The 22478-nt window shown below is 53.0% G+C and overlaps 1 protein-coding gene across 3 annotated transcripts; it reads right to left on the bottom strand.

The window, feature by feature from the left end:
* Positions 1–1818: 1818 nt before the first annotated feature.
* Positions 1819–22458, bottom strand: LOC122373869 (LIM domain kinase 1-like). 3 transcript variants are annotated; one of them, XM_043352262.1, is made up of 15 exons: positions 22225–22458; positions 17752–17959; positions 17075–17086; positions 16441–16555; positions 15449–15579; positions 13506–13673; positions 12917–13049; positions 12383–12570; positions 11995–12139; positions 11664–11750; positions 11036–11293; positions 10645–10757; positions 7953–8058; positions 6043–6200; positions 1819–4857 (listed from the first exon to the last, which is right to left on the bottom strand). In XM_043352262.1, exons 2-15 carry the CDS (start codon positions 17952–17954, stop codon positions 4560–4562), a joined length of 2115 nt encoding a protein of 704 aa, XP_043208197.1. In that variant the 5' UTR covers positions 17955–17959; positions 22225–22458; the 3' UTR covers positions 1819–4559. The 3 variants fall into 3 exon arrangements, with proteins under 3 accessions (XP_043208197.1, XP_043208198.1, XP_043208200.1); XM_043352263.1 differs by having other exon boundaries at positions 11995–12136; positions 22225–22436; XM_043352265.1 differs by lacking the exon at positions 17075–17086 and having other exon boundaries at positions 22225–22436.
* Positions 22459–22478: the final 20 nt, after the last annotated feature.

The raw sequence follows: 22478 nt of genomic DNA, 5'->3' as shown, positions 1-22478 counted from the left end.
ACTGCGAGTGACAACCTAACCTTACCTAACCTAACCAAAAAACCGCCTTTACAAGTAAAAGTCACCGGGAGGCGAAACGTTCCTATATCTGTTCAAAAGGTTGATCATCCGACGGCGATATCTGATCATGCACCATGAAATTCTAAGCAATATCGTCACAGATCCAAGAGACCATCACGATTAGGTAAACTTCACTACTGCCAGCCAGCTGTCAACCAAGTGCCTCCTGGATGGAAGAGATAGGTGACCTGGGCCAATGATATGACACTGCACCCATATGGACAGGCCAGGTCAGGCAGACGGAGGCGTGAGTAATCGACCACGGCGGCCAGCGAAGTGAAACAGGGAACGATAGCAGCAACAGCTGAGGCAAGAGCATCGCCCCCTCATCCATCATGCTACAGTAGCGGAGTTCGAGATTAGCTCAGACGGTTATATGCTGGATAACTTTATCTGACAGAAAATCTGTGTCACATGTCATCTAGGGACATGTTTTTAACGTTTGGGCCGAGCTTCAACGCTCAAATATGCCGCAGTATAATCATCTTCGCGTAGGGCGATGTGCAGCTAATCATGAGCAGGAAGATTTCACAATCTTCAAAACTGACCAGCAGCCCGCGGCCCCACGCAGTGCACTGCGCACGCCACAGTCTGTCTGATGTCCGACATGCCAGTGATCTGGCCCATTCCGGGTGCCCCCGACTCTCGAGTCTCGAACGTCCGTTGCTGCTCTCAGGCACCGGCAGGCCCGGTTGACTGACTCGTGTGGCGCCGTCAGACTCTGACTGGGGCGGCGCGGCGCCGTCAGACTCTGACTGGGGCGGCGCGGCTTCGTCAGACTATGACTGGGGCGGCGCGGCACCGTCAGACTCTGACTGGGGCGGCGCGGCGCCGTCAGACTCTGACGGGGGCGGCGCGGCGCCGTCAGACTCTGACTGGGGCGGCGCGGCGCCGTCAGACTCTGACTCGGGCGGCGCGGTGCCTCCGACAATGGCCGTGTTTGCTCGCTCGTCCAGCGGGCAAACAGAGGGCCGTCTCTCTGAGTGCTGCGCCGCGCTGATGACACGCCGCCGCCGCCGATCACTATCGGCGCGCCTCGTCACCGCCGCCGCCGCCGCCCGGCGCCACTGCGGGCGGGGGCGGCCGAGTGGCCGTGTGATCGGTCCCCTCCGCCACCCGCCCCGGGGACGGTGTCGTCTGTGAACCGCCGGTGATCAGTACCCCGACACGGCGCCGGGCGGTGGGAGGGCAGGTGACATGTCGCCTTTTACCGTATCGGGAACAGGACACACCGATAGGAAACAGGCGCCAGGTAAAAATACCCGCACTGACAGTGCTACATGTGGTAACATGATGGGTGAGGGGCACTTAAAAGGTCATAACGTGTCCGCCGCCAGCCCCTGTCTCGGGGTTTCACCTTCTCCCACCATCCAGTAAGCCATGATCGTGCACGTGTCAGCACATATTCTCACTTCCCCACGACGAAAATGTTGGCGAATATGATTTGTTGAGCGAGTTTGATCCCTATCAAGTCACAATACACACATCTGTAAAATGGTCACGTGTAATAAATGAAAATATACCAACCAAAATAAATAAATGAATACAGCTCCACGACAGACCAGCGGCAAGTCACCGGTGTTGCGGTCTCTAATGTCGCTGTTTGTTCAGCAATTATTTCAATTCAATTCAAGGTACACTGCACGGGCAGTGGGCACCCTCGCCGAAAACTCAACGGTCAATTCATCTGCTCAGCTAGGAACCACTCCATTTCCCACGTTCTTGACGAAGTACGTGCATCCAGTCAAACACACTCAATACAAAAATACGTGTATTTTGACACGCTTACAGGGCAGACTAGCACAAGGTGACCAATACAAACCGTAGCAAAAATACTGAATGTCAACGCGCACAGCTCTCAAAACAAAACAGACACGTCGCGAGGCGACATACACACGACCGGTGCAAATAACCCCGCCGACGCACACAAAGCAGGCACACTGTGCAACAACAGTAACATGGTGATTCCCGGAGACACATCCAGGAGTGACGTCACTCGGCTGGGTGTGACGTCATCAGTCGGGACTAGTGATAAGACTCCGCTCGTCCGGAAACTCCAGACTGGAGCGATGTGGTGCTTCAGTGATCGCAGTGGGTATATAGCAGTCAACGTAGGTCGATAATCAATGGAATCTAAGAAGATGGTCGCATCTGAAGATGCACGATGTGAAATAGTATTTCCGTTGTAAGAGGGGCCGGCAAGGGTCGGTAGATGATCAGGGTAACCCACTAGTAGCTCTCAGGATCGGATAGGATCTATAACATCTTTCAACCACAACGTGTGGGTCAAACGGTCACGGGAATAGCCGGGTCGATAAGAAAGGCGATACTTTACTCAAGGCGTCTCGCTTCTCACTGGCAGGCCCATCTCTATGGGAACCGTCCCTCTGCTCCATTCACCATCCGTCCTACCGACTCTGAACCGGCACTGACACAGGGACCTCTCGCCACCCGGAGCTGTGACCCGGCCGACCCGACACGGCGGGTGTTTTGGCGTCACACCGGGACGTTAGCCGTCATACGGCGGACGAACGACCGTCGTAGGGCGGACGTACGGCCGTCGTAGGGCGGAGTGTCTCAGCGGCAAACAGTCGACACGGGCCGTATCTCAGCGCGACGAGGGAGGAGAGGCGGCAGACACAGCACCCACAGTGTGTTCAATTGTGGCGCTCGCTTCTCTGAACCTCCTATGAGGATTGCCGGTATCTATATTGCACGAAAGCAATAGAATTTTGAGGCGCTGGACGTTACATAACTGCCCACTGGCGCGGCGGGCCGGCCGTCTCCTCCTCCGTTCCATGTGAGCAGTGACCGGCTGTCCGTCTCCGGTGGACTCTGCGGCTCCGAGCAGGTCCCTCTCTCTCTCTACCCCTCTCCCGGACTGTGGACAGCCGGACGGCAGTGTTTGCGCCCCGCCCCGGCCACTGCTGTGATTACATCAGAGGTGAACGGGATGCCGCGCATCGTCCGAGCGCCGACCCACCGACCGACAGCGGGTATATCGACACACCGATCGACAGAGTCACGACAGCGGTGAGCCAGTGACACACCGACCGACGGCGGGCGTACCAACACGGCGCCGACCCACCGACCGAGAGCGGGTGTACATACGAACACAGCGTGACCCACCGACCGACAGCGGGTATATCGACACAGGTGGACCCACCGACCTACCGGCCGACAGCGGGCCGTTCCGACACAGCGAGACCCGCCACAAGGCAGCGGATGCTCCGACACAGCGCGACCCGCCACACGGCAGCGGATGCTCCGACACGGGGCGAGTCGCCACACGGGAGGTGCGGCCCGTCGTCACCGTGACCGCCACAACCGGGACGCCAAATGGAGCGACAAAAAGGTTCAAAGCTAGACAGTTCTGGCGAAGGATAGCGTTGGTGGTGAAGCGCGACTTCGTTGGCAGGATCGAACTGGTACCGATCGGGTATTGTTGTGTTCTAGGTATGACTACCGTCTACAGCGTAGCAGCTTACGTCGACTTGAGATCACACATGAGATGATAATGGTGTTAAGAGTGCAACCAGCTCACAACAGCGACCAGTCCACCATAAATGGACCGTGACCAGAAAACACACAACATAAATGCACCGAAAACAAAATCCCAAAATCCTTAAAATAAAACAAACGGAAACAAAACAAAATCGGCGACAAAGCATGATCGTTCTAAGACATCAAATGATTCAACATTCACTTAGCTTCCACGATCAGCTCAGACATTTCCGCTTAACTTACCCCGCGTTTCAACTAGGAAACAGCCTATTTCTGTGCACCTCTCTTTGGTCTGCGCCACTGAGAGCACGCCTCAAACGGCAGCAGGGCAGCTCACTAGCTTCACCGCTATTCCGAGGGGAGTGAGGAACGCCACGGCTGGGTAGAGCCCGACAGCGACAACGTAGTCGCCCCTCAGCTATTCCAGATGGGAATGAAAGGCCACAACAGCTTTACGACGGTGACAACAGCAAAGCTCGTTGGGAGCGAAACTGAGCGGCAAGGTACGTTAAATACATCCTAACTGGAAATGGTGATAAGGAATGTGCTGAAAGGGTTAGCTTAGGCCTTAGACTATTAGAAAACAGAGAAACTTGGTGAGATAGATTCAGCTAGGCTACTGATTCAGTAAGGCACAATGCCAAGTTTAAGCCTCTAAAAGGAATTATGAGATTCCATATACTGAGAGAATGGTGTGACAGATCAGTAGGAGGGTGTAACGCAGCAAGGCCAGAGCAGCAGTGCCCAGACTACATCTCACCCCTAGTCGCAAGAGTCCTAACAGCAGCTGATGTGACCAGATCCTGCAACATCGGCAGGACAAAGCTAACTCTAGGAGCCCACCGCCTGTGTAAGGCAGACTCGGCCCCGCGGCCGGTCCCTCCGCAGACGGCAGCGCCCTCTCCATTCCAGTGGTCAGCAACGCTCGGCCACCGCCAGGGGTCCCCTCCGTCCCACCGGGCGCCCCTCCCGTCCCCCGGCCCGCCGTCGGTCCCTCACAGGGCCGAGGTCGGTACCGGCGGCGGCGACTGACCGTCGGGAGTCAGCAGGCCGGTGGGGGAGGCCGGTGTGCGGGACGGACTGTCCGGCGGCGTCAGGTAGAAGTAGGCCGGCGGCGTCTCGGAGATGGTACGAAGCAGCGGCGGCGGCGGCAGCTGCGGCGGCGCCGGGCTGGCCCGGCCGCCGCTGGCGAACAGCTCCAGCTCAGCCAGCAGCTCGGCCGGCGGCTCCGAGCACACGCCGATGTGCAGGCCGAGCGTCTGCAGCCACTCGACAGTCAGCGAAAACGCCGGCCTGCGGGTATAGAGGGTACTGTCAGTGTATCAGACACTCCACTGTAAGCGCCGGCCTGGGACACGACACGAAGGAAGGGGAGGCGATGGGTGGTCAGCCACTCCATTACCGGGGAGGAAACGGGTGGGGGGGGGGGGGGGGGGGGAGACAGAGAGTGTCAAAGTCTCAGCGACTCGACTGTTAGCGAAAACGCTAGTCTGACGGCAGCAATACGGCAAAGAAAGCTTCAGTTTACCCTTGGATGGGACTGAATTGGCGAAGCAGGCATCTGAAATCAAGTAACATCCGCTGAAGCACAGCTTCGGTTTGGAACAAAAAATGTGTGAAATTTTGGGGTGGTTGAAAATTGAAAATGAAGTTTGCGATATCAATTACTGCGGCATTAGTTACAGCAAAACTATAAATCAGAACAACGATTTTTTAAAGAATAATAAGCGCCGATAAGCGGATTATTAGAACCTTCTAGCGCAGGCTAACAAGGACCTGACAATTTAGAGAAAGCCGTTGCTATTTTATCTGGCCGGGATATATTTTATCTAGCCACCAGCCAAGGGCTGGTATTCGGTGCCGACCAGCGGAATGCTCCGAGGAATGGGGAAGGGTTGAGGTTATAATCAGTGTCACACACACTGGCATCTACCCGCTAATTAAGGCCCAGCTATGAAATAAAAAGGCAAATGACATCTGCGTCTGGTAGAGGTAAAATAAACCCTGTCTTTCAAATAAGAAGAAGTTTGTACATGAATGTGACACGGAATATGTTTTATCCAGGCTTGCGTTACACTTTGAATACCGCCAAAGGCCCCATCATGCCACCAAACATTGAAGAGCCAGTCCATCTGGACGAATGTCAACGCTGCAGAGGCAGCGCTCAGGTTCCGAGACCTTGGTTCACTGAATCACCAGTTAGATTGTGTTCCCCAGCGGCTCTTACCCGAGGTCATTTGGTATGCACTACATCACCAGCGAGTAAAAAATAAAATATATCACAGCTAAACAGCCGGCCAGATCGTGTTTAAAATAGGAGGCTAACTGGGTAATGGTAGATGAGTGTAAAAGACATCACCCTTAAGTCCCATGGTGATTGGTCACCGACTCCTAGCAACTAACTCAGTCTGGGTGCCCCCGGTTTGCACCATCAGTCCATCAGCCTGACTCGCCACCAGGCGATCCTCCGAGACTGACCTGAGGTCGGGGTCGGTGTTGCAGCACATGCAGCAGATCTTGAAGAAGGCCATCGGACAACTGCTGCAGAAGCGGCTGAGGAACTCGGCCTCGTCCAGACCAAAGTCCTTGGAGCGCCGCGGCAGAAAGTCCGGGTCGGCTGCTACTCGGCCGATTATCTGCCGGGTAAGGACAGGACACACTGTCAGACTGTGGGGCATATATCTGAGATGAGGCACATCGAGGGCCAATACTGCGCCAAACATGACAGAGCACAGAGGGTACTTAACTGGAGAAGCGTCACATCGAAAACTGTGGACACGCCACTCTGGAGTAGCGATATAAAAATGACAGGCTAGCCTTCGTGCTACTAAATTTTGAAACAATTATGACAGTGTCCGTTACATGATATGCAATGTATTTTGAAAGAGCCAATGTAATAGACCATAATCGATAGAGGCACCAACCGGAACCAAATCATTCTTGGATACTTAACGCCGTTCTACAAAACCCTCACTATTTTAGACACAAGGGCACCTGCATAAGCCTCTTTGCCGGAGAATCCAAAGCTGTGCAGCTGAGCGTCACATGCGCCGCTTAGCGTTTCCAATCCGGTCGGATCCCTCCCATCTGCCGGGCACCCGTTCCTCGGTCCGCGGCGCGGCGGGAGTGGGCCGCGTCAGTTTTGTCCGGCCACCGGCGCGTCTCGCCGCTCCGCGATCCGAGCCTCGGCTCACGGCCGGCACTCCAGACCGACAGTATCACCGGCCGGAACCCGTCTTCAAAGGGCGGCCGCCGCCGCGCGCGACACACAATACGCGTCCAACGGCGGCGGCGGCGACCTCGCGGCGGCATTCCGGCCGGCTGTTTTGACATATAGCCGCCGACAAATCCGCGATGGTCGACTACTGCACCGCGCGGCGACCGTCAGACCCCCCCCCCCCCCGTCCGGGGAGGGGGGCAGTCCAGTCGAGCCGGACGAACGAGTTATCAAACGGTGACGAGGGACGATTGGCTGTACGTGCAATGTGTGCTGCCGAGAATTTCGCTCAGATTTATGACTAACGGACGGCCGCGCGTATGCAACTTCACGAACCCACTTTCGGGGAGTGGTCATAACCGACAAGTAGCTGTCCCGGCGCCGATGATTTACCGAGCCACAACTGTCTATTTTCCTACACAGGGGCGACTGTCAATACATGAGACGCCACTGATTCTGCACGGCGGCGGCATCTAACGTCTCCTGAGACCCCATACAATAACACCGGGCCAGGCACGGGCCGCAGCCCCACCGATTTAGGCAGTCTCTGCACGACGTGACCCGATTCATAGAGACCGTCCGCCGTCCACCGCCCCGAGCATGAACGCAAATGGAACGCCGTAACTGGGCGGAAACTCAATCAGTGGGTACGACCCGGCCAATACCGTCGCACAAAGTGGTTGTCGAAACGTATTTGGCGTAACGACATTTCATGCAGCCGATAGTATGTTACCGAGCCAGCTAGTTGGCAGGTAGGCGGCCATCCCGAGGTAACTACATCCCAAATGGCCGCGGATTAGCTGTGTAACGCGAGTCGCAACTGACTGCTAACCACAGGTCTGTGTGTCACGTCCAGCAGGTAAAACGGCGGCATTTTTAATTCGATCACCGCAATGAGCCGACCACCACGGACCTTGCCAATTAACACCGATAGACGACGTCCGATACGAGCTGTCTGCGAGCGGCCAGCTCAATACGGCCAACGACACTTGATGACAGACCCAGGCCTGGTTCAGTTTCCGGAACGACCGGCCCCGGCCGTCCACTTACAGCCAGCCCATCACAAACGCATTAAACAGCCGTCAACGGGGGAGGACGCTCGACCTGTAGAAGACAGAGCCTGGTCATACGGCAGAGGGGTCGGAGCCGCCCGCCGGGGCTCGTCTCTTACCTCACATAGGACGATACCGAACGAGAAGATATCCACCTTCTCGTCGTACTTTTGGCCCCTCATCATCTCTGGGGCCATCCAGTACGGGTTACCCACCACCGTGTACCTGAAAAAGGACGGAACCAGTTCATCACATCACTTTGCACAACATCAACTTACATAACACCACTGTTCGTAGTCGGCCGAGTGGCAAAACGACTAAACCCTTCGTAGCAGACTGGGATGTCATACCGCTGATCCATCACACTTTCATCGTATTGGCCGCTGTACCGAGACAGCAGAATACCCACGTTTCTACCGACAGCGGCGGCTGGGTCTGTAAGAGACGGGCGGCTGGCGACTCCAGCTATGTCCCCGGACGTCATCCATCAGTGATAACACTGCGGTACCCCTTTCTCCCTCCCCTCGCCACCAGTGCCGCCGCTGCAGCCGCCAAAGGGCTGCCGCTGCAGCCGCCGATGTGACGGCCGCCGCGGCGGCATTAAAGGAGCGCCTGTGACGGTGTAAGATGGACCGCCCAGGGACTGAGGACGGTCTCTCTGCACCTGTCTCTCCCTCACACACCGAGAAGACACAGGGGAGGTAGCGGACAGAGGCCGCCGGCCGGTCAGGGGGCCGTGTCACCGCGCAGATGGATGGTCCAGGATGTGTTCCACCGCAGTCCGTGTGCCCGGTGATAGCATCAGATGGAACTGGAGGGGAGGTGTAGTAGGAAATTGATACCACATGATATGCCATACACAGGCTGGCTATGAACGAAGCTAAACAAAACAATTACTCACTTTGTGGGTAGGTAACCGAAAATGTGCGAGGGAAAGTGCATTTCATTGATATTATGACCATTTGCAAGGTGTGATCCTTGCAGGTAAAATATAAGGTCCGACAATGTAGCGGCAGGGAGCAGTCGCCATCACCAATAAAATACCTAGTCCTGACTACGGCCCAGTAATATCTAGACCAGATAACTCCAAATGATTCCCCAAAAGTATGACAACTCTGAAAGAATGTAGCTCACGAAGAAGCGAAAAAAATGTAGCTGACAACCAGGTGAGAACATTGCTCACTGATTGCTATCGGAAATATTGTCCTCCTGGGAAAAAATGACAGCGAAAGTAAGTATGCGCGTCATTCAATACAGGATACCGATTAAGGGTGTCAAAAGGAACATTGACATGTTGCGAATATACAGGGTGTCTCAAAAGTTCGTTGACACATTTCCCATGCCAATAAAGCCTATAAGAAACGGCCAAAAATCTAAGGTTTTGGTATCTGTGTGTACACTAGACAAATATGCATGCAATGACAACTGATTCGGAAGGTTGAAAACCAAACCCTTTGCTGCATCTCCAAAAATATTTGCCCATACCGATTTTCGTCGCGCCGTCACCTGCCGGAGGCTGAAAAAAGGTTACCAGCTTTCAAGCTCTTGTAGGGGAATCCCCTGCAGTTTCTGCGTCGAATTTAGGTTTGATGAGCTCCCCGGCAACATCCGCTTCTCCCTGAAAGCCGACAGCTTGCATCGACACCATCCGTGAGCATTTTGTAGGTCTTCTCTGGCGCTAACTCCTTCATGAATGACTGGCGCCGACCTCCCAAGCACCATTTTCCTATTCAAAACAACCCAATTCCTGAACAAATGGGAAGTGCCAGGGGCAAATTTTTCGCAGCATATCGTAGCAGAATGCGTCGGCCATCTGTTTCTGAGACACATTTGCAAATTTTGCAAATCCCAAACGCTCTTCATTCCCCATGCCGAGACCTTCGCTGGGTTGCGGAGTGTTTTCCTCAGGAGAGGTTCTGCTTTGTAAACGGCCAAAACCTGTCCATCGTGCGGTTTTGTTGGGATTTTGTGTCTAAAAGAAAGCTATTTGCTCCAGATCTGCCTCTTGAAACTTCGTAAGATAAAACTTTACATTAAATGACACTTTTGGAGGGTCAGTTGCCTTGGCATTGACGATTTTCGTATTATTTTCCCCAAAAAATTTAGCATTATAGATATTATAAACAATTTCAAAATGATTCTTTGTCTTTATCTCATGATGACCTGCAATTTTTGAAACTGGGTAGCCTCTGTATGTGAGCTTCTGGCCAGTTTTCAATAGTTATGACCGCATTTTCAGCTGCTTTCCGGAGCACGTGTCTGCTGCCGTACGAAGGTCGTTCAAAACGCTGTTAGTCTCGCATGGTTTCGTCCTTCCCAAATTTTAGCCACCGTTTTTATCAGATGATCATCATGTTATACTCATCCTCGCCGGCACTTTGCCATGTGTCATTTCCGACTTAGCCATTCCCATTACTCCTGAATCAGAGAGTTTCTCAGCCGACCCGATTTTGCGACCTCCATTTTCATGCCTGACCCATGGTCAGAGGTGAACCCTTTTTGTGAGCTCATGAATGGTCGAATGCACTTGAAAACAATGCGACTGCTGGGGGAAGGTTGTTACCAATGCCCATGCAAAATTTCTGTTAATTTCTCGTTGATTCAGAATTATTGACAAAAAAGCATGGCTGGTACCTGTCAACGAACTTTTGAGACACCCTGTAGTATATTTCCAGCTGTCCCGGCTGCTAGTGCATATACCACGTGGTCTGTTTTTTCCCATGCTGTACACGAACTGCCACTTTAACTGGCACCTGCACCCTGCCTCGCTCTGCCCTCCCCACCTCCATCCCTCGCCCCGGCCTGTCTCACCGTTTTTTCCTCTGCAGGCGGCGCGCGCGGTTCATCTTTCTCCGCTCGAGCGTCGAGTGGTTCTCGGTGATGATCCGCGCCAGACCGAAGTCGGCAACCACCACTGTCCGGTTCTGAAGGTCACAGACGGACGGACGGATGGGTCAGCGGTCAGCGGTCATATGGTCACCCTGTTCAACACGTGCTCAACAGAATCCGTATCACTTTCGGAAAAGCATAAACTCAAGTTACACGTAAAAATGTGCCGCCATTAAAGGAACAGTCCCCTCACTGACCTCCCTGACGAGGCAGTTGTGCGAGTTGAGGTCACTGACCCCGGTCCCCCTCACTGACCTCCCTGACGAGGCAGTTGTGTGAGTTGAGGTCACTGACCCCGGTCCCCCTCACTGACCTCCCTGACAAGGCAGTTGTGTGAGTTGAGGTCGCGGTGGATGATGTCCCGGCTGTGCAGGTACGCCATGCCGGCCGCGATATCCCTGGCGAAGCCGACGCGCTGCTCCCAGGGCAGCGGCTCGCTGGCGTTGTGTACCAGGGCAGCCAGCGAGCCGCCACTGATGTACTCGGTGACCAGGTGCAGTCGGCGCTCCTTGTACAGCACGCCGATGAAGCCCAGCACGTTCGGGTGGTCCAGAGACCGGAGCACGGCGACCTGTCAGGGGCGGAAATAGAGGGTCAGTCAGCCTGCGACCGGCGCATACTCTGCACGTGGGTGGCGGGTAAGACCCCGGACCGACGCGCGGCAGGTGGCAGCACTGGAGAATGGCCCAGCGAAGAAACGGGGGGGGGGGGGGGGGGGCACTGGCAGGGCATACCAGGAATCCTCACTTCAAGAGCTGACGCAACATCGTCCCCTAAAATTCCGTGCAGGATCATGCCCATCAGATAGATGAGCAGCGCGCAGTTAAAACGTTCGCTTTACGTTTATGCCGCTTGAAACCGTCATAACATGAGCCGTCAGCACGGTGGCCCGACTGTCAGGGGACCAGCTCAGGTGTCGCTGGCAACCGTCTCCGCCTCACCTCCTTCAGGAAGTTGGACTGCGCCTCCTCGTCCACCCGGTACAGCTCCTTGAGCACCATCGTCTCGCCCGTGGTCCGGTGCGTCACCTGGCGGGACAGGTAAATGACGAATTAATAACAATGCGAGGTGAGCACGAACAACACAGCATTTCGACTCACATCATTTAACCTGCGACACTGGCTTGAATGGCAGCTGAACAACGATATAAATATAAAGTGGCTCCATAGTCGCACGCAGTTCAATCGTTTCTAATAAACGCCTTTTTACGATTTACCAGCACGTTTCAATTGAAAACTGATAAATACGTCGGCTCGAACGGGCCAAACCTACCTTGAACACCTTTCCGAAGAACCCGGTGCCGAGCAGGTCACCCTTGACGAGGTCGGCCGCCCGAAAGATGCGCTGGTGTTTCGGCGGAACTCGGAACGACTGGGTTCGGGCCAGTGTGTCCGACTCGCCGCCATCCGGGCCACTGCTGTAGAGAGACACAGCACACGGCGGAGGGTCAGATATGCAGGGACGGAGAGGACCAGCCTCACAGGGCCTCTCTGTTACCATTGACTATCAATATAACTACATATTTCAATTGGCATCGGCACTTAGCGCCCCACCCTACTACAAAGCACACACTCATCGCACCCCGCAACCCGTCCGTAGCCTCCTACTTCCCCAGGACGCGCCCGCATTCCGGTCCCACCTCCCTCCCGTCCCTCCGCACCTCTCGAGTATGCGCGGCATGCTGCTGGAGCGCTCCTCCTTCTCCTGCCGCCCGGGCCGGCGCAGCTGGCGACTCCGGCCCGACAGGTATCCCTCGTCAGAGCGACGCCAGCGCCTCTGGCGGCCGCCGTCCACACTGAGGCGCCGGGCCGACGGCGGCACAGGACGAGGGTCGTGCTCGATGGTTAGCTGTCGGCAGAGAGGGGAGGTAAGGCAATGCTCTCGCCGAATGAGACAACAGCGGAGATGCATGATACACATTGCAAACATAATAGTTACGGTAATGTTCCCTGTCACTAAAGGGGGCTTCAGAATACATCAACAAAGAGTCCATCTCAGACATCAGCGGAAAATGCTAGAAAAAAAGAGGTCAGAGAGGAAAAACTGACCGATAGCCAGCTCCAAAACGATATTTGCTGAATTCCTCAAACGAGAAGTGCTATCGTAAACCGCCCTCACAACCAATGCGATCCATTCGCACTGTTCCCTCACTACCGCGTCCCACTGCCGCTCCCCGACCGTCCGCCGCTCCCACCTGCACGTCCTCGTGGGCGTCGTTAATGATCCTCTCGATGGTTTCCATGTTGTCGCCGGAGACGGGCAGACCGTTCACCTCCAGCACCCGGTCACCGGCGTGCAGCGAGGCGATCTCAGAGTTCAGACTCATCCTGGGGAGGTTAAGGTCACAGGTCACGGGTCAGGTCACTTTGGAGAGAGGTCTCATACAGAAGCGGGGCGATCTAAGATTTCAGACTCATCCTGCGGAGGAAAGGGGATGTACAAGTTACAGAGACTCATCCTGGGAGATTATAGGTCACGTCCTGTGAGGTCAACAGAGGCGCAACGTTCATGCAACAGGGAGACGGTCTCAGAGTTCAGACTCATCCTGGGAGACACAGGTCACATGTGAAGTCGACTGAGGCGCTAAGTCTGATAAAATACGGAGGCAATCTCAGAGTTCAGATTCTTGTTGGGAGACATGGAGCACAGGTCACACGCCAGGGTCTAATCGTGGTGCGACGTCTGATGAGGCAAGTGAATGTCGCACGGTTCAGAGCAATGCTCGTCTTAGTTTCAGTAAACAACAGTACTGAGTTCTACCCCACTTTTCCCATCACACTCACTCTGCGATTCGGACGGCCACCGAGCCGGGATCTGGCGACCCGAGCCGGATCTGCCGGGAGGCGGCGTCCTCCCCGCCGCCGGGCAGCTGCACCAGCTGGATCGAGTGTGGGACGCGGAACGGCTCCGAGGGCGCCAGCAGCTCCATACGGCGCGTGTAGCAGTCGCCGCTGGAACAGAGAGGCATGGTGAGACAGTGAGACAAATGCGATGGAATGGAGATGCAGTGAGGCAGTTGCGGTGGAATGGAGAGACACGGAGAGACACCGAAACAGGCACGGTGAGGAAATCACGACTGGTCCGGATAAACACGATGAGACGTAACGGAGAGGGAGGCACAATCACCGCTGGAATAAAGACACCCTGAGACAGTCACGGAAAAGAGGAAAGGAATAGCCGCACATCAATTCAAGTCTCAAACCAACAAACGAACGCGCACAGGAGGGTCAAACAGATAACTGTACGTACATTTTGATCGGTAGGCAGTGTTGAAAAAAGAATGCGATATGCAGCACTTACGATGAGTTAACAGTGCGTAAGTAAGACTAATGGTAGCACGGGACGAAAACCGATGTAGCCAAAAGGACACCTCAGTCACACATAGCCCACTGCGACTTGGTTCGCTCTGCACCGTGCACGATCTATGTACAGTAGGTGGAGACAGATAGCTAACAGGAAGTCAGTGCCGCACAGCTATTTAAATCAGATACCGTATCAGTACCTATCGTTACAAACTAATCTCGCCACTTGACTGAGTTGAGTCACGGGGGAAGTTTAAAGACAAGTTAATACGCGGGGATCCCTTCCACCCACTAAAGAAAGGTCCCAAACATAAGGTGCCTACATCCCCATATGGATAAAAGGCAGCTGTCACCACGCTACCCAAGGCTTTACTAACCCGGCAGTTGCTGGGGTATTTCGCCACCCACCGTTTGCTGGGGGGGGGGGGGGCGTTAAACGCCCCCAGCCGATAACTCGAGAACCAATAGGCGCAGCGAAACGCACGAGGCGTCAAACGAAAGAACGCGACGAGACGCTTCAGATGAGTACTTTAAAGTTGAATTTTGAGGTCACAGGTCAGGTCAAGGTCAGGTCAAACACCTGAAATCGGGCTTTCAGTAGCATGGACTTCAGGACTTCGCAATGGGCGCCTCTCGTCATAAACTCTGTCAAAACGGTGCACAATCCATCATATAAGGCCTACAAGAGTGTCAGCTCCATGCAGGAGTCAGTCAAGCATAGGTCAGGGTCAAGGTCAGGTCAACCGGGCAGGCACATATCCCCGAAAATAAAAACTGATATTCGCAGCCTGTGACACATGTTTTATGGGTAATTTGGGGCGTAGAACACGATGGTGACATTCATTTTATCATATGTGTACGTGTTTGGCTAAAAAAGTTCAATTTAAGAAATTCATGTATCATGGTCGTGAAGTAGTCACGAGAAATTGCCAAGATTCAGTTCAAGATTTTGGAAAATGCGGAACGATAATCAATAATCGAAGATAGCCATTTGATTCTTCATGGTATTGGCAGTCTAATGGCGTTTACGGCATGTTTATATGTCTATTCTGTGATTTTATATGATTTTTTGAACATATGCCGTTTTTGGTTGAAAACTCAGAAATCATGACGTCACCAAAACCTCGATATCTCAAAAATTTTCCGACCGATTTTTTTGAAACTTTGTCACAATAAACTTCAATCAATTCCCTACAGGTACCCAAAATTTGGCGCGCCTGCGGCGCGCCGTTTTTATGCTATGGCCCGGCGAAAAAAGTGGGGGCGTTTAACGCCCCCCCCCCAGCAACTCGCGGGCTAATTTCCCACACTGCCCGAGGATTTACTATTTTACATTCACCAGCTACGCAGAGCTTGGAGCGTCGTAAGATCACTTTACACTCACCAATAAGCTTGGAGCAGTACAATAGTAATTTTACACTCACCAGTAGAGCTTGGAGCGCTCGATGAGCGCGTACGCCTGTCCATCCTCGATGAAACCGCTACAGGAGGTGCACCGGAAACACTCCGGGTGGAACTTGTGTTCGGCCGCCTCCATCACAGGGCCGGTGATCACCTAAAACAGGTCAGGTCAGGTCAGGTCAGTAGCCGGCCGCCTCCATCACAGGGCCGGTGATCACCTAAAACAGGTCAGGTCAGGTCAGGTCAGGTCAGGTCAGTAGCCGGCCGCCTCCATCACAGGGCCGGTGATCACCTAAAACAGGTCAGGTCAGGTCAGGTCAGGTCAGGTCAGTTCAGCGACCGGCCGCCTCCGTCACAGGACCCGGTGATCACATGAGGCCAGGCCAGGTCAGGTCAGAGCCCAGTGGCCTCTGTCACAGGACCATTGATCACCTGAGGTCAGGTCAAGTCAGGTCAGGTCATGCCAGAGCTCAGTTACTTCCATCACAGGCTCAGTGATCATCTAAGGTCAGGTCAAGGCCAGGTCAGGTCAGGTCATGTCAGTTCAGTGACCGGCCGCCTCCATCACACTGATCACCTGAGGTTAGGTCAGGTCAGGTCAGGTTGGACCAAGTATGTTTTAGACCGTCACCAATCACTACCGTTCTGAACCGACGCGATGATTAGGACCCTAAGGTCACGTCAGGGCAGGTCAGCAAGTTTGCCACTGCATCGTCTTTGAATTTGACCTACTCGCACTAGAAATTTCATAGCTCTGCCACAATTCATTCGACGTTCGTCGTCGGTGACAAATGAATTTGCAAACAAAGCAAAATGTACTTCACCAATATTTACTTTCTGCCCGGATGCATCGATTCAAATAGCATCCCGTGGCTGCAAAGGACAGCATAAACACCAGCAGAAACATGGAGTCGGGTATTTCCACTAGATCCAAACACAACCCGGTCCTTGCAGCGTGCATTCGACCGACCCGGTCCCACACCGCGTCCCGTCCCGTCCCGTCTCCGCGCCCTACCTTGGAGCAGGCCTGACACGACTCGCCGAACTTGTCGGCGTAGTCGGCCTTGCAGAAGAGGATGCCGTCCTTCTCGAAGTACCAGGTGGCCAGCGACGCGTCGCAGACGGAGCATCTGCGGCGGCCGGCGCGGCGGCGGGGAGGTGTGGGGGTTAGCACGCAGAGATTTGGGCACATTACCATGGAGGGAGGGCACGCCATCACAGCAAACAAGTTCAGTCACCGACGGCACACACACACGGCACACGGTAGCTGCACCCCGACAGCCGGTGAGTGGTTAGGAGGAGAGAGTGACGAGAGGACAGGGAGACAGAGGGATGGAACGAGAGGGCCCATAGGGAATACAAGCAGGGCAACGAGAGACTTTGATACCGACTTTGAACACCAAATAAGTCGCTGTTAGAATGTTAATTTGTTATTATGACGTACATACATACAACAGAATCTTTTACAACAAAATGAAAACACCAGCGCAAAAATCATCGAATAAATAGTAATAAAATCAACCACAATAAACGTAAAAAATCCCTAAACATAAAAAGCGCACAACAAATCACAGATAAGGGCACTGACCAATATATAATACATCACCTGCAGTGCATGCGATGAATAAAGAAAATGCAGCTGTACGTACCTGTAATTCTTCCTGAAGTCCATGAAACACCAAAACAGAACACAGGTTAGTCGCCGTTGCCGAACACACAGTGGCAGTTCTCGAACGGGGAGCACCAGTCAGTTCACCGGCCGAGCACCGTGTTATCAACGCAGCCGCAGAAGCAGTGTCAGCACAGTGGTAGTTATAGTTAAAGGCGCTTCACCTGATACCATTTATTATCAATGCTATCTGTAAACCGCTCCAAAAGCGAACAGAGTATAATTTGAATGGTAAAACCGACACCATCGCAGCCATGAATAGTTTGTCGTTGATGTTTTTGGTAGAATTGGAAGTGTTCGTGAGTAACAAGTAACAACCTAAGCCAAACAGGAAAATACTAACGATAAACACCATTAACCAGTAACAACACACTTATTGGATAAGTCACTGATTAAACCGTTATTGTATTAGCATTAACATTTATTCTTCATGTTAGACACAACATAGCATAAAAACAAAGTTACCGTGCGAGAACGCACCCGATGAAGAGCGTTCTCCCCTTGCCAGCTTTCTTCCGAGTTAGCACAGGTTAAAACCTCTGCGACATTTATTGAGTACTTACCATTTATCAAAAACTACCTATAAAACCCGAGCCCGCCCGCCGGTTTCCGTAACCCGCACCACCGCCGTCCTGCCTGTCTGTCCCCGAGACTCACCGGAAACACTCTGGGTGGTAGGACTTGCCCAGCGCCTGCAGCTCCTCGTCCTCGATGTCGTTCATGCAGCACGCGCACGTGGGGTCCTGTTCGTCGCCAGCGGCCTCCTCGGGCTCCGGGTCAGCCGGCGGCTGGCCCGGCCCGCCCGAGGAGCCGCCGGCCGCCGCCGGGCCCCCGGAGCCTCCGGCGCCCAAGCAGAGCATGCCGCCTACGGGCCGGGGCAATCGTCAGATACGGGGGGACACGGGACAGACAGAGCAGCCCCAGCGCCCGAGCAGAGCATGCCGCCTGCGGGCCGAAACAACGGTCAGACACGGGGGGACACGGGGCAGACAGACACCGGCACAGCAGACCGCCTGCGGGCCGGGGCAATCGTCAGACACGGGGGGACACGGGGCAGACAGACACCGGCACAGCATACCGCCTGCGGGCCGAGACACAGACACTGGTCATACACGGAGGGACACGGGGCACAGGATACCGCCTGCGGGCCCAGACAACGTAAAGCACAGAGGGAAAATATAACACACATTGAACACACATTGACGACGGCCGCGCAGAATCAGCACAGCGAAACATCTGCCAGCGCTCAATGCCTAGAAAACATTTTTATTTCACATGCTGCATCTTTCTCTTGTCAGCAGATAACCAAAACCATGGGAGAACCAATCGACGATTACTGATCCTGCTATGCCGTTGAACATGTTTTTTTTTTTCAAAATAAAAATAAGTGAGCAATAAGGGACCATCCTTGGGGTGCACACGAACTGCGGACCTCCGTCCGACAGTCGCGGCGGAGACTGAGTTGGCAGAGGGCCGGCCGACCAAGTGCAATGCAGCCGAGCTCAGCCGGTGCGTGCTCGGACATTGAACGGCGCCCATTGCCCAGTCAGCAGAAGGGCGCTAAACACGACGGCTGGCGACCGGCCAAAACACCACTCTGTTGCTAGATGAGAATGGGAATGGAGGGTTTCACAGGGACCAAATGAGATAAAGACAGCACGCTGTGGATGTTGTCATAGTCCGTGCAACACTCGTGCATATTTTGTGCTTGTAGATAACTGCTCTGCGTGCTGACAGCTCGTAATCAGATCATGCATAAGATGCATGCATCAGGAACAAATCGCTCAACAATGTCCATGTGGACAAGTGGATGCCAACAACCCTCTGAAACTGAAAAACAGACAAGCGGGAAATAATATATTTGCATCTAATAATCCAAAAACTTGATATTTAAGCTGAATATAACGAAGCCTCGGCGTGCTCGTGAACGCATAACACCAAAACAGCGACAGCGCCGAAAATAGGCCGACAAAAGTGCGGCAGCGGCTGGCAGCTGGTCTTACAGCTGGCGCCGGCGGAACGGAGCGCCGCCCACCACCAGGAGCTCCACGCCTCCGACCACTGCGAGGGGAGCGAGCGGACGCTGACGAAAATGTCCTCCAGCATGGCCCAGCCTGAAAACCGCGCACCGCGTGCCTGAAAATAACGCACCTGGGGGAACGCATCCGTCTGGGAACGACATTTACGAGAATAAAACAAATTAAAAATATTCCACTGCGAGAGAAGCAACCACACACGCAGACTGAAAACTACACATTGTAAGGCTGAAACAGGAAATCACGAGTCTGGATACTACACTAGAGACGAGTGTAATGGCATATGAAGTCACTCTTTTGTTCCAATTAATGTGTGCGTGCTTGGTTCTATCGTAAGCACGCCAGCACTAGCTGCCACTTTGATACTGCATGTGGGCACCATAATGTTGTGTAAGCTGCCTACGAACTCAAACAATAATATTATAAAAGTGCATGATTTTATTACTCGTGAGTCGTGATGCAATGCAGGCAACTGACTCTTCCAGCTGGTGGTGAGATATTGGGTATCGGTGGTTCCATGAGCGCCGGCTTCCTGAGAAGTAGCCAGCCATTGCCGCCCGCGACACGGATCTCGACACTGGTGAGCTGAAGATGCTCACTGCGATCGACACCGTCACGCATCACGACACTGGCCGATTCTGTCCAGTTTCCGAGCACGAGAGCCGAGGCGTGGGGTATTTCCTGTCGCATGGCGAGTCACAAGGGCACCGCAAGGTCGCTCGTGCAGCGAGCCACATCAAATATTTACACTGCGCCTCGTCACAGCTATCCTGTCGGCTGAGCGGCCGATCACAACGGGACAAGGTGCGCCCCCCCATATGTTGGGCCATTGCACCGCCTTCTAATCTCAAGACAACCACTCACGTGGTCTTTAGTAACTAGACCGGCGCATTCCGATCCGAATTCGAACAAAAAGCATGTCACGCCAATACAACAACCATATCCGTCCCTGCGGCCTGCCCCTAGCGATTCATCCAGGGCTTTTATGGTAGGTACGACATACCATGGTTACTCCAATGGTGTCGACACAGCCATTTAGCTAAATGGCTTGAAAACCTGTTAAGTAAGACCCCACTTACAAAAATAAAAATATAAATAGCAAAATGTGGGCTCATCGCATGCATTTTCAGCACCATGATTTGACTACTTGAGCCGCGGCCAAGTAGCGTTCCTCCAGGCCTATCATCAGCCATGCGCATCTCGCCCTACCACCGAGCGACAACACCAAACCTTTACATGAACTGAGCGCATCTTGTTTACCAACGCTGCATAGTGCAAAAACCTCAATTTTTTTTCGACGCAACTTGTTATATAGCTGCGTCGAACGGTCCGGTACATCATGTTCGGTAAACCGTATACAGTATATTATTTGACTGCAGCTTGAAAATCATTTGCAGTGTATTATATGACTGCTTGAAGCTGTGGAGCTGTGGTCTTCAAGTTCAAGCCATCCCATTGGCCCTGCACAATGGGTTAGTCCACATCCTGAATCCCTCCCATCAGCCATGCTCATTCCTCTCACCCTACCGCGTCCGCCCGTGCCCCACAACAGTGCAACTTGCCAATGGCTGCCAACAGTGTGGAAACCTGGGTTGGGCTGCACCATCCCTTTCCTGTTCCATACCACCCTGAACCTTGGGGGAGGGGGGCAAATGCATGTATTTGTGATTAGCATTAGCCTTAAAAGTGAAAGTAAGGAAGCCACAGGCCCTTTGAAAGGGGCCTCTTTCCATGGACAGCTTCAACTTCTGAACTGATTGGGGGACAAGTTTCAATAATTAGCCTGTGCACCAGCAGTTTCAATGGTAAATATTTAGCCATTTATTCACTTTAGGACTGGTAACCCATTTACTTTTGGTGCAGTCCCCAAGTAATAAGCAAATCACATGATATCCTTTGACCTGATTTCATATCTGATATGAGATATCTATTCATGGCACAAACAAATTTAAAAGCACTAATGCAATATGTAGAGTAACATAAAATTCCTCGTGGCGAAGCAGTGCAGTACCAAAGGCAATACTGACACCTTAGGGGAGATTACAGACAATGGTAAGTCAAATATTTTTAGGTTAAATTGTTGTGTAGCTGGTTTCAGGCTGAAGGCCTGAAGGCTGATGCACAACCACTCACCTAAAAATATTTGACTTACCATTGCTTGCAATCTATTCATGTCCTCTCCGTGGCCGAGTGGATTATAGCACCGGAATTCGACGCTTAGCCGGAAGTGACAGCCCGGTTCAAGCCCCGGTGCGGGCGGCCGCATTTAGCTCCTACATGTAATGGCGTGCGTGTCTGTGGCAGGGGCCGCGCAGAAGCCAGGTAACGTGAGTGAGCGGAGGGGACTGTGTCCAGTCATGAGGGCACGTTAAACGTTTGGACAAAATTCTGCCATACAACTGGAATTGCGTGATCGGGTGGTGGGGTCAGGGTCAGCATAACAAGCTATGCTTAGTGCTGACTCTGATTCCTCAAAACCGCCCATTCAGACATTCGGACTAAATTTATTTAAAAAAGAAAATGTGAGTAACGGTATAACCTGCCATACTGAAGTATGGCAGGTTAGGTAGGTAAGGCGGTAGTCGTAAAGCAGGGCGCAGGCATCACATTTCCGTGTATATGGCTGGAAGTACGTCCGTGACATGGTATATTGCGGTGACACTAGCACCAGTCTCAAGGCCACAGCCTGTCACACTACCTTGAGCTATCTACACAGAAGTGTGACGCCTGCTTTACGACTACCGGTAAGGCTTGGTTATGTTTCTTTAACATTTTGATGACATGTTATTAGCATACCTATCTGGATTTAGGATGTTAACAATAGAAGAATGTGTAAAATTTACCGTTAAAAGTGTGTCAGTCCAAAAGTAAATATCTACCGCCAAATCTGGATTCTGCACCATTAGAACAAGCAATCACTGAAGAGAAATAAAGCGAGAAAAATCATGACGAGATCTCGTATAAATGGCCATGCATTGGCATTGCAGAATGGGCTGTGGCCTGTGGGAATGAGTAATGACTCGAGTCTTTATTGAAATTAACCTTTCCTAAATCCAGTTGGTAGCCTAGCCCTAACAGAAAGCATCGCACAAACCTTTGAGTTGTCCCTTTTGTTCTGCACACCAAATTTGACGATCAGTTTGAGTTCAAGTTCTGCAGCCCGAAATGGCCTTGGACTTGGAGCACCGAACTTCACAAAATTCTTCCAAGCACCGCTACAAAGATAAGGATGCTGAGATTCGTGAGTTGCTTATAACTCCGCCACAAAGCTGAAAAAAATATTGTCAAAACATATCTCAACCTGCTTCGCCTCCAAATTCTTAATTATCGAATGGCAAATGGCAGCTT

The sequence above is a fragment of the Amphibalanus amphitrite genome, unplaced genomic scaffold, assembly GCF_019059575.1.
Source record: "Amphibalanus amphitrite isolate SeventyFive unplaced genomic scaffold, NRLGWU_Aamphi_draft 001564F_arrow, whole genome shotgun sequence".
In the NCBI taxonomy this organism is placed as follows: domain Eukaryota; kingdom Metazoa; phylum Arthropoda; class Thecostraca; order Balanomorpha; family Balanidae; genus Amphibalanus; species Amphibalanus amphitrite.
Note: the sequence above shows the minus strand (reverse complement) of the source record. Positions and strands in the feature narration are given on the sequence as shown.